This window comes from Lampetra fluviatilis, chromosome 12, assembly GCF_964198595.1.
Source record: "Lampetra fluviatilis chromosome 12, kcLamFluv1.1, whole genome shotgun sequence".
Classification (NCBI taxonomy): Eukaryota; Metazoa; Chordata; class Hyperoartia; order Petromyzontiformes; family Petromyzontidae; genus Lampetra; species Lampetra fluviatilis.
The window spans coordinates 2654707-2666880 of record NC_136286.1 but is presented as its reverse complement, the minus strand read 5'-3'; the positions used below and the strand labels follow the sequence as shown (position 1 = coordinate 2666880).

Genomic DNA, 12174 nt, shown 5'->3' with positions numbered 1-12174 from the left:
GGCTGCTAGTTGGCCAAGAGCTGGCAGCATAGCGAGTGAATTTGTGAACCCATTTTTGCGGACTTTTCATTGTTGTACATAAGTGTGTGTTTGTCTCCAAACTACTCTTGGTTTCCTCCCATATGAAGCGACAACTCCATTTAATTATCAAAACATCCCATAGGTGTGTAGAAGTTTCAACATGACTTGGAACTTGCTGCAAATCACGTTTGCGCTTCTTTGCTGCAGGCGGACGACGTGCGAGCACTGCTGATAGACGCCATGCCACCCGAAGCCCTGCCTGTCACCCACAAGCCCCCCAGCATCCCGACCATAGCTGCCACCTCTGCTGCCGCCACCGCCGCTCTGGCTCTGGGTCCCACGGCAGCCCTGGCCTCGCTGGCACCGTCTCCTGTCCCGAGTGGAGCTTCGGCGAGCGGAGTGGGTGGTGGCGTGCCGCTCTTGGCCTCCCCGTCCTCCACGCCGGCATCCCTCTCCGCCGCCAGCAGCATGGACAGCCTGACAGGGGCCTGCGGCGTGGCTCCATCGCCGGTGCCGGCCGGCGCCATCGGGGCAGCGGGAGACGGCACACTGCTGGGCGCTTGCGGGGTGTCGGCGGCCGATGGGGCAACGGGCCCCGCCGACAAGCCAGACCGCTCGGCCGACTTTGAAAGTGAGGGGGGGCGGTGGGGGTGCGGGTGGGGGGTGGTGGGCGGGTTGAAAATTAATTACTAGGCATGGAACGATTCAATTTGACAATTGATTAGGTTTTTGTCATTTGTATTCTTTTTTGTTTTGTCTTATTTTGTTCGATTTGCCAAAATGTGACATTAGCATATTATTTGCATTTTATATCGATAAATTGTTAATTTTCACGTAAGATCATGTATGCATCGTGAGCATAAGATCGATTTCAATTGATTGTTGAATGCCTAATAATCACAGAGGAGTTGATATGCTTCCAGTGTACTAGTTTTGATAACAATACATGTATCAGATTTCTGCTTCAGTTAACTTGTACAGTGATTTACAAGTTGATATAATTCTGGCGTTTTTGTTACTTTGAAAAGCAAAAAATATCTTGACATGTTCACAGAAGAATGGACTTCGGAAAGGAGATTTTTTTAAAATGGTATGGTAATCGTGTCTCCAGCAGTCGCTGTGTGTTACCAGTAAGACATGCGTTTTGTTTTATGTAGTTCCAGGTTTGGACATGAACATTAACATGTTCCTGAAAGGTCTGGGACTCGACCACCTCCGCGACATCTTTGAGAAAGAGCAGGTATTGTTGGCATGGCTCCACACAAACGAGTAGTGTCATATTTCATCATCATCTAGGATGTTTCAGGGCAGCAGGGTGGCAACACAGTGGTGTAACACACATGCCTCGCAGCAAGAAACAGCCTTGCTTCAATTCCCGACTCGCCTCTGTGTTGAGTTTGTATGTTATCCCCCTGTTCTGCGTAGGTTTCTCCGGATTCCTCCCATAGCTCTAAAAAAACATACAATGTATTGGCCAAACAAACTCGTGTTGAACAATTCCATGAAAATTTCTCAATTGGGAATACACACTAGCAACAACATCACCTCCTACTGCAAAACGTTGGCAGGACCCTGATAAAAACAACTCTTGAGACATAGTGAGGCTTTCCAGGTTAAACAGCATAATGATTTTAAAATAATAATTTCAGCTGATAACTGAAGGCATCATCATTACACTGTCACCTTCCCTCATGGTCCTACAATACCATAATCCATCTCACTCCTGCGCCAATATCCGATCTCATTACTCGCATGTCCACAGGGGGTCATCTTCCTTGGCACGTTCTCACCTTTGGCTGCCGTTCCATCAGCAGCTTCATCCATCAGCCATTATCCCTTCCGGCAATATGTCCTCCCCAACACCCCCCCCTCCCTACATGTTTTGACAGTCACTCGAATGATTTGTGTTTGTTGCTTGATTCTAGTTGCTCCTCTTACTGTCAGTGCAATTCTGAGCACCTATCTCTCCACGCTTCCTTTCGTGCTTTTCATTTCTTCCATTTTATTTGTTGGTGACTCATGGTACCGACTCGTACGTCAAGGCTGGCAGTTGTTCATTTACAGCGAATTACGTGTTGTTTTATGCTTTCCAACTAAGGTGGAAAGTGTTTATTCATTAGCTCTGCCTTTCTGTAATGGGGCAAACAATATAACGAATTAACATGATTTAATGAGCCAACCAATAGTATAGAATAGTGTGTGCTTTTGGGAACTTGCCTTGCTGAAAAGCTACCAAATTGAGTAAAGTGTTTCCTATAACCCATGGACACAAACCAGAACAAAAAATACAGTTTGCAAGTTCCCCGTCTGCTTCCGTACTGCTAATTAAGTACTTCCCAAGACCATGCGTATGCATGATTTCTCATTAACGTTTTATTCCTTCCATGCGCCATCTGCCAATGCAAACAAAAGCTCGCCTGAACGCCGGCGCGTGTATTGTGCGCGCGCGGCGTGTTTAGATCACCCTGGACGTCCTCGCGGACATGGGCCACGAGGAGCTCAAGGAGATCGGCATCAACGCCTACGGACACCGCCACAAGCTCATCAAGGGCGTCGAGAGGCTCCTTGGAGCGCAGCAAGGTGACTTCTCGTTATGCCGCGCGTGCACGTGTACCAGGAAGCCGTGCCAAACTGACGCAGCTCCTTTGCAATTACAGAAAAGCACGCCCTTAGCTGCTCTGCTAAGTGCAGAGTGAGATTTACAAATGATAAGACCTTCTAAATAAGATTTCTGGGGCGTCTTCAACGAATGGTATCGATAAAATGCCTCTCCTCAGTCACAGAATTGATTGTGCAGTATGCCCGTGGGTTCCTTGGTGTTTCCGTGTGCATCCCTGGCCTTGGCAGACCCCATCTCTGCGGTGCCACCGCGTGAATAGTTTTCAAGACCGCGAGTGATTTTGACTAATCCTGAAAAACACTCAAAGGACGAAACCTTGGCTGCTCTCACCCCCCTTTTTTCCCCACCCCCCTCTTCCCCCCCTTTCCCCAGTCAATCATGCATATCCATAAGCCTGCCGCATTAATGCAGTGCCAGATTCACTGTGTGGTAGTCCTAACCGTCGTAGCTTGCTTGATATTTCGTGTGTGTGTGCGCACATTTCTGGGTAAGCAGTGGCTTTCACACTGCTAAGATTCTGGTAACTGGGGATTGATTTCCTGTCAATGACTTGCTACCTCTCTCAGATAACATTTTTCTATTTTTGTCCGATTTTGCGTATGGTATAGTGAATAGCAACTTAACGAAAGCTGTGGCTTGAGATGCGGTTGCATCTTGACACAATATAAATTAAAATTGTGTTCTAATAGTGGTGTCAATTCAGCCATAAATGAGTAACTTGTGCGGTGTGTGAACATCAGCACTGGGGAGACAAAGGCAGCCAGGCATGGTTTCAGCCATACGCCGCCCTCTTGTGCACCTTGCCGGTTTGAACAGGCGCTCGCTAACGGCACATTGCCCTGCAATTCTCTCGGGTTAACCGGGGGATTTGTGCGCTGTGCGTTTTGCAGGTGGGTTGGCGTACCCTGGAGCGAACCCCTATCTGTCTTATCACACGACGGCACAGGGCACGCTGCTCATCGACCTGCCGCCCGACGATAAGGAGTACCAGAGTGTGGAGGATGAGGTGAGGTGACTCCGGCACTGCTGTGTGCAAAACAGCTGCAGACGATCCCGCTGTTTGCAGCCACGGATAGTGGAAATGCAGTCATCAGTTACAAAATCGCCCAGAATGTGCCCGATTTCCAATCTCGGAAAATAAGCAAAGTTGAGCTTGGATAGTGATTGGATGGGTGACCCCCATCCACAAAACGTTTGTCATAAGGTTACGGGATTACTCTGTGGGCAGCAGAGGGCAGCGCAGCAAAATCTATTGTACTCTACTTCTGTGCTAACCACCTTAACCTAACCTGCTCTGACCGGCGTGGTCAAATAATGCCCACTACGACTTGAGGCATGGGCAGGCCTTCATCCAGCACTGGATAATGCAAGGGCTTCACATGTAGTCATGCGGGTGGTAACATTGCAGCTACGGAGAATGGTAATGCTAATAGTGCAGCTGTTAACGGAAGTACAGCCACTGATAATTATCACTCATTATAATGTGTGCTGCTGGTAGCACTACACCAGATAGATAGTGCTGCAGCAACTGATACAACTATTGACAATGCGATCACTGGTAATGTCACCGTTAATAATGCTATCATCGCTGTAAATGTTATTTGCATAGGGGATGATACGTGTGGTGGGTGACAAGAGCTGTGTTCTTTAATCCTCTCTTGGGTAATTCAGATGCAAAGCACCATCCGGGAGCACAAGGATGGCGGACAGGCTGGCGGAGTCTTCAACAGATACAACGTCATTAAGGTGCGGAGGCAGACACGGCAGCAGCAGTGGCAGCAGCAGCAGCAGAAGTCCCCACATTAATACTTAATGGGGAAAAATAAACAAAAGATCTAGGGCATCATTAATTAAAGATCTAAGGCATAATTTAGCTACTTAAGATTTTTTTTAGAGTGTACAAGAGGGTATTCTCTTCCAATATTTCCTTCACCTCATATAATTATTTGAAAAGTTGATTCTCAGCAGAATGGTTTAAAAAATATACACTATATATTTTTAGTAAAGCATACATAATTCTTCTTTGCTTCCCTGCTCCTTAGAGTATTGGTTGTACACTTGGGACAATAGTTATGTTGACAAAGGGAATTACTATAAACTTATTTAGCCTTAATAGAATAAAAAAAAGTTAGAACAGTAAACAGCAAACTTCAAAGTTCGGAATAAAATCCAAGTAGTCTGGGGGAAGGGGTGGTTGAGGAAGTCTGTGGTTGTTGACGGGTGGGACACACGGGTGGGACACATGTGTGCAGGGTGGAGGAGCGCAGGTTACTGAGGCAGCATTGCAGTGGCACGCAGAGGTCAGTGATCGAGGAAAACTCCTGAAGCCAGATGGTGGTCATTATCATGACCATGGAGATGGTCTGTAAAGGCAGACCTTCCAGGTTGGGGGTTGACTTTGAATAATTTGCAGGATCTACCGGAAGAAATGAAATGGCATATGGGGTGGCGTCAGCGGCGGTGGCATTAGCCATGATGGCTTCTTGACCCCGTGGGTACTGAATGTTGAATGGTCCCTAATGTGTTCTCTTGGTGACCCCACTGCTTTGTCCCCATTCCACGTGCTCAGATCCAGAAGGTGCGCAACAAGAAGCTGTGGGAGCGCTACACGCACCGCCGGAAGGAAGTGACCGAGGAGAACCACAACCACCACAACGAGCGCATGCTGTTCCACGGTCAGACGTCGCGATGCCCCCCCAGTCATGTAGTCCCTCTTCGTACACCAATTTCCAGTCGGGTTAAAAATAATTGTATAAAAAATACAAGAGGCCAAGTAAGGGATACCGGAAAAAGCGGCTTTATTTGTCTTGAACCTCTCGCTGTCTAGAATTTGGCACGGCAGCTGTGCCCCCTATGTTCCTGCATCAGTAGGAGCAGGGTCTTAATGATAATAAAGAGAAGGTCATCCGTTTATCTGCTCTGCCCAACTTGGTCGTTATTAATATTAAACCTTGAATTTAAAATAGATGATTTTATTTTAAATAATAGTCAATGTAATATCAACATCATTGCTCTCGAGTAGGTGTAAGGAGTAGGAAGTCAAAAACATTTGGCTGGTTTAGACAGATCCTCATCACAATGAATGCCAAATTTATATCACCGGGTACGGACCCCGGAAAGCAAAGGGACTTTGAAGTCTTAATGCGTTGTCAATCGCCTTTAACTAATTGTGACAATTGAGCACTGCTCAGAGCATTGGGGGACATTTGATTCCACTTTGCCATCCCCTTGTTCCCCAAACTCTCTTTTCTCCACTGCGTGCGCTTGCCATAGGCTCCCCCTTCATCAACGCCATCATCAACAAGGGTTTTGACGAGAGGCACGCCTACATCGGCGGTATGTTTGGCGCCGGAATCTACTTTGCGGAGAACTCATCAAAGAGCAACCAATACGTGTATGGGATCGGCGGAGGCACGGGCTGCCCCGTGCACAAGGATCGCTCCTGCTACATCTGCCAAAGGTAATGGGGATCGACTATGGAACGAAACCAGAAAAAAATCCACACATGTTGGTAAAATCGGTCGGTCAATCGATTCAAGATTCATAATGCCACCTCCGCCGCCCCCCCCCCCCCGATATTCAAAACTGAGACAGAAGCACGAATGGCATGAATACCACGGTGGTGAGATGTTAACTACCTCGCCTGGTATGCAGGAGGCCGTAGGTTCGATCCCGATCCCTGGCGCCTGTATATTTAGTCTGCGTGGATTTTTCGCGGGGTCGTCTGGATTTTCCCTCATTTAGAATCAGTGCATTTGGAGTATTTGGCTTCTATAAATGTTTGCATGATGAGCCATTTCGTTGAGCTGTCATTTGTGGTCTGGTCACTTTTGAACAAGAGCTATTTAGCTCAGTAGGCCTTGTCCATTAACATAAAACAAATTGTTTAGTTTAAGTTACTAAATATACTGTGAAATAAAATAAACTAAATGCAGAGAGCAGAAGAGAAAATAAATGTTTTTAGTCTGATCTTAAAATCACCAATTGTCATGGATGACCGGACAGACCTCAGTTGGTAGAGACAGTCCACCGAGGCTGCAGATGAGAATCTCCATTGTGCTGTCCTAAGCCGAGTGGATTTCACACACAGCCTCAGGTTCATACCGGATGAGCGTAGATTTCACGATGGTAAGTATGGGTTCCACCTTTGTTGGAGGAGAGCTGCCACTGCTGCCTTGATCATTTTAACCCTTTCCTGTTCCGAGACATCTGCGAGTTGCAGGGTGGGTGTCCTGTTCACCACCGAGTCTTGGAACGCGCAAGTGGTTCAGCGTTAATTTTATTTAGAGTCGTAGCCCCGTTGTTTTTAAAGACCTTGTACTCGCTGCAAATTACTGTCAAGACACGACCGGACTCTACGATAGCTGGTGCCAAACTGTGCCACGCCCTCCCGCATGGTCTTGTGCGAGCCTCGGTATCGATAAAGTTATTTTAGTTTTTATTCCCGTTGCGTACATCATCGGAACGTAATAGGAATAAAAAGTGAATCAGAACGGTGAAGGGTGTAATGGCATGGAGCAGTGGTGCAGTGGTTAGCGCACTGCACTCTCAAACCGACAACCCGAGTTAACATTCACAGCCACGGCTTAACATCAGTGGTGAAGTATGGACAAACGACACGGTTGGCTACGTACGGTGCAAAAGAAGTTCAACATACATCAACGAAAGGTGCAGGGAGACCATCAGTGGATTGACAAAAAGCTGTACATTTTCAGTGAATTGTTGTTGAGTAGAGCAGTATTGTGGCAAAATATGATGTGCTGCAAAGATTTATTTTGTTAAATATGGGTCCCAAACAGAGAGTCCCTGACCCCGAGGGACTTGGTTGGGAAGCCCTGTCTTGAAGTTAAGTCCTTGCCGTAACCTCTAATAGCAGCCATTACTGTAGAACTAGCCATATCTCTAAACACGAGTTTTTTAACCCTTGAACTGTCAAACCTTGGACAGCCCTCACACGAACACCATCTCTTATCTCGATTGTTGACGTTAGCTCCCGACATTAGCATCATTTTATAAATCTAGACTACGCCAAAGTGTTGATAATTGTGTATACATGGCCCTGCCAAGGACTTGAGGTGCAACTACATGATGGGCAGTAGAGGGCAGTGGAGAAACATATATTCATGTTCTTGGCCTCTCCCACGTCTATGCTTCCCGTCTTCACCATGAAAGTCAGGTTGATTGACGAAGGGCTCTTATGTGAATATAAAGAGCTGTATGTCAACACGTGCCATTGGTTCGTTTCCTGCTCCAAACCTCGGCCTCGCTGTTGTTTGCTATGTAATTGTTCACCCCTCTTCTCTGCTCCCCCCCCCCCCGCAGGCAAATGCTGTTCTGCCGCGTGACGCTCGGCAAATCCTTCCTGCAGTTCAGCGCTATGAAGATGGCGCACTCGCCGCCAGGACACCATTCCGTGATTGGACGGCCGAGTGTAAACGGCCTGGCCTTCGCTGAGTACGTCATCTACCGCGGCGAGCAGGTGAGCCATCTCCACCTCTTCCTGCTTCATTCTAACGCGTCGGCGACTGAGCCACCATCACAGCCCCAGCAACTCGTGGCGGAATAATCGGCAGCCCCCCTCCTGTGAATCCACCGCAGGTTGTTGCACCAAAATCGATTAATAGAAAGATGCAACAATAAAAAAAAACACACAAGGGCCCTTGTACATCTGCACTGAGGATGCCTTGCCCTGGGCTGTCCAGCATGAGTTTTAAGTGGTAATGCAACTTGAACAAACATGACGCGATCAGGTGTGCTGTGCCGTCGTCGTCATTCTGAGACCGGTCAGTTGGCAGAGACGTGTACCACATTGATGCGTTAAAATGTGTAAGAGTAGTCACTAAAGTGCTTTAATGGCATGCATCACCATAATTTTCAATCTTGACTTTAAGCTTTCGTAACTGCAGGAATTCATATTTTTTGGGTCTTTCGGTAAAGCCACGTAGATAGAAAAAATAATTTTAAAAATAACAATATCACGACGTTTCGATTCCAACACAAGCAATCGTCATAGGTGAAAAAAGAGGGGGAAAGCTGCTGAGGCAGGCTGTTTATGAAGGTTAGAGATGGGCAGGGAAGCTAATGTTAATGTGGGATAGGTCTCTACCCCAATCAAACAGCTGTTTACAAAGGTTTAGAGATGCTTGTAAATGTAAGCTTGGAGAGAGCTAGGAAAGAGCCATCGCCACATGGAGGTGGAAAAGGATGGCAAGCCGCCATTTGCTAGCACAGCTAACGGTGGCTGTGTTAGTGAATGTAACTCAGAAATGAAGCTGTGGGGGTGGCCATTGTATTGTGAGAGATTAGCATATCAATGTAAGGCAGATCTGAAACACGGTAGGACCAATACCTCAGCCGTGGCTGATCATTATTGTAACGCGGTGGGCACACGAAAATTGGTTTTGCCAAGATAAAGGTACTCTGCAAACCCACTGGCTATCAGCAAAGATTCGTTTCATAAAGCCATCCAGATATATTAACAGACACAATTTCAACCGAGAAGATGGGTACAAACTGAGCAATCATTGGAAGGACGTTATTATATGAAGATGGCGCACTCGCCGCCATATCTCTAAACACGAGCTTTTTAACCCTTGAACTATCAAGCCTTGCTGGGCGACTTTCTGAGGACATTAACTAACACAGCCATCGTTAGCTGTGTTAGTAAATGGCGGCTTGCCATCATTTTCCACCTCCATGTGGCGAGGGCTCTTTCCGAGTTCTCTCCGAGCTTACATTTACAAGCACATTTCTGACATTGACATGGTAATCTCTCACAAGCCTGATGACGATTGCATGTGTTGCGATCGAAACATCGTGATATTGTTATTATTTTTTCTATCTACATGGCTTTAGCGAAATACCCAAAGAATACATAATTTTAAAGTGCTACTCATGTTGGATGCCGTGTCGGTTATGGGCTTTGTTTAACTGTACTTTTTCCGGTTGGTGTTACAAGAATAACATTTGGATCGCTGCTTTTATATAGCTCATTGCGTGAACCACTTCTCCAGTGTTGAAAATTAAGGGCAAATTGTTTTAGGTGTACATTTTCCAAATTAACTGCTTTAGCACTGCTGTGTGATTATTAGTGTGGACTTGATACGCCTTATCCATAATAGAGGTTTTTGGGTTAGATCGCGTAAATCTAAATGTTTCGTTGAAACCGCCACGAGCTGACAGCCAATTAGTAAGGTTTGTCACGTAAACAAAAGATACCACTTCGTTACTCGTTCAGCACACTGGTTTGTTGGAGAGTAAACCTACAATATTTACGTGATCTAACCCAAAAACCTCTTGTGGATAATATTGGCCGCAAAAGCCGACGTGTTAAGCTTGATACGCTTTATCAGCGGCATTGTTAACACTGTGTACTGCTGCTGCCGCCGTGTGTTTACTGTCCTCAGGCGTACCCGGAATACCTGATCACCTATCAGATCCTGAAGCCGGAATGCACGCCAGACTTGACCTCAGCCGCTGGGCAGAAGTCTTAGTGAAACAGCGCGCACGACTTGCTTGTAAATAAGAACTTGGACATTATTATTCTTATTATTGCTGTAACTGAGAAGGCATTGTTGTTTTTTGGACTTTTGGATATACGGTAGTAAGAATGAGTGAACGGTGACATTGCCACCGATTTAATGAAGCCCATGAGAGCGCCCAGCAAGATATCGTCCCGAAAGCTTTGACCCAAGGTCTGCAAAGTTGCACTGTCGAGATCCCCCTTTTTGATTCAGCGTGCTGCGTCGTTGTGCCATCGACTAGTCAAGTTGAACTGGTCAGCAGATACTGCGGGCAGTTTCTTTTTCGTTGGGGGTAATGGCTTCATCCGCTCGAGGGGCGCGTCGCGGCTGCCACTTTAAAAAAAGGTCCTGGTGCGGTAGTGGGGGTGTGTGCACCTTTTTGACCCGTTGTGGTGTTTGTGTCTCCGTCGTGGGGCTTTTTAATTGCCGGGAGCAAAGAGTTCATAATGAGGGGTTTTTTTTTCGGGATAGATCGCGTAGGTATAAATATGTCGTTAATCTGCCACCATCCGACACTGCCAACCAGTAAGGTTTTTCACGTAAACAATGTGCCAATTAGTTACTAGTTCAGCCCACACCGGTGTGTTGGAGAGTAAAACCGCTACATTTACAATTTGAGTACGACGTTTCGCTGGCAATTACATTCAGCGTCATCGGGGGATTTTGCTAGAAGAAATGTCGTCCTCAAATTGTAAATGTGGATCTACTCTCCAATACACCGGTGGGCTGAACTAGTAACTAATTAGCAAGTGTTGTTTACGTGACACAGCTTACTGGTTGGCTGTTTCGGGTGGTGGTGGGTTAACAACACGTACTTACGCGATCTGACCCAAAAAAAACTATTATGAATAATATTGGTTGCGAAAGCCTACATGTCAAACTGAGCAAAGAGTTGTTCAGAATCTGGTATTCTCCATCGCCAAATGGAAGGAAATTTAAGTGAATGCAAACTTATACGATTGATTGCCCACTGCTGATGCCAGCTTAAACAAATTTAAAGATTTGCTTAAAGCTGTTGGGTTCTTGGAATAACAATTCTACTCGAGCCTGGGGTTGTGGGAGAAGGCTGTGTTGTATTTACCAGTTCTTGAGAATCGTAAACATTGTCCACACGTCGTTCATTTTTCTTACAGTAAAAGGTTTTGATTTGTGGCTTTGACGAGGTCCTGGAAACTGTTGCAATACTGTTATGGGTTTATATCATGGCCTGTTTAGTTCCTGTGCACGTAAAAACTCACCTTTATAAATAACGTAACTGAAAATTTAAGGCAATAATTCTATATTTAAGAGTTCCATAACAAACGGCATGTTTCGGCTGTTCATAGTTCATTATAACTTTTGCTTTAAAATGTTGAGCTATTTTCAAAAGCGCTCCTTTTAAATCCAATTTATGTTGGTTGACAGGAGCCACGTCATGGTACCGTACGTTTTGGTGAATGAACGACCTTTCGGGGTTTAACCCACCCAGCGCTCGCTTGCTCACTCCTCTAAATAATCTCTCCATGTTTACAGAAATTCCGTGCGTGGTCCAAACATTGCCCCCCGATATCCACCGCTTCCGACGTCTTGTCCCTTTCGATGCGTAATGCAGTGGTGGCGGCGGCGGTGATGGTGGTGTCTGGCAGGACGGTCAATATTTATGAACAATTGATCTTTGCAATAACATAAAGAACTGAAGTTAGACCGCCTTGGAAAGGCAACTTGTAATGTTGAACACGTTTATTTCAGTCTTTACGAACAAGGACACGGCAGAGTGGGTTTCGGGAACGGACGCAATATTATAATTATTGTATCATTGTCATTATATATATAGCTATGTTGTTAAGCCACCGCTTTGTCTCGTGCTGTGATGTCTCGGCGTTCTGCATGTGCTGTTTTATTTTATTTTAATTTTAAGTTTGCTTTTGTCCGGTTTGTATCTAGCATACTCCCATCTTCTGTATCATATTTCACATATTTTAGATTGTCTGCTGTGAAATGAAATAAAAACTTGTACATTGTTGAGTTTGA

At 45.9% G+C, this 12174-nt stretch overlaps 1 protein-coding gene across 3 annotated transcripts in view; it reads left to right on the top strand.

Annotated features, from left to right (window-relative positions):
• The window catches only part of LOC144935043 (poly [ADP-ribose] polymerase tankyrase-2-like), a 37386-nt gene extending 25212 nt beyond the window's left edge, over positions 1-12174 (top strand). For 2 of the 3 annotated variants that reach the window (XM_078861356.1, XM_078861354.1), the window contains 9 exons: positions 229-652; positions 1179-1261; positions 2481-2601; positions 3532-3647; positions 4313-4387; positions 5211-5316; positions 5915-6101; positions 7964-8120; positions 10048-12174. In XM_078861356.1, the coding sequence (XP_078717482.1) occupies positions 229-652; positions 1179-1261; positions 2481-2601; positions 3532-3647; positions 4313-4387; positions 5211-5316; positions 5915-6101; positions 7964-8120; positions 10048-10134 (1356 nt within the window). In that variant the 3' untranslated portion in view covers positions 10135-12174. The remainder of the gene's footprint in view (positions 1-228; positions 653-1178; positions 1262-2480; positions 2602-3531; positions 3648-4312; positions 4388-5210; positions 5317-5914; positions 6102-7963; positions 8121-10047) is intronic. The other variant, XM_078861355.1, reaches the window with a different exon arrangement.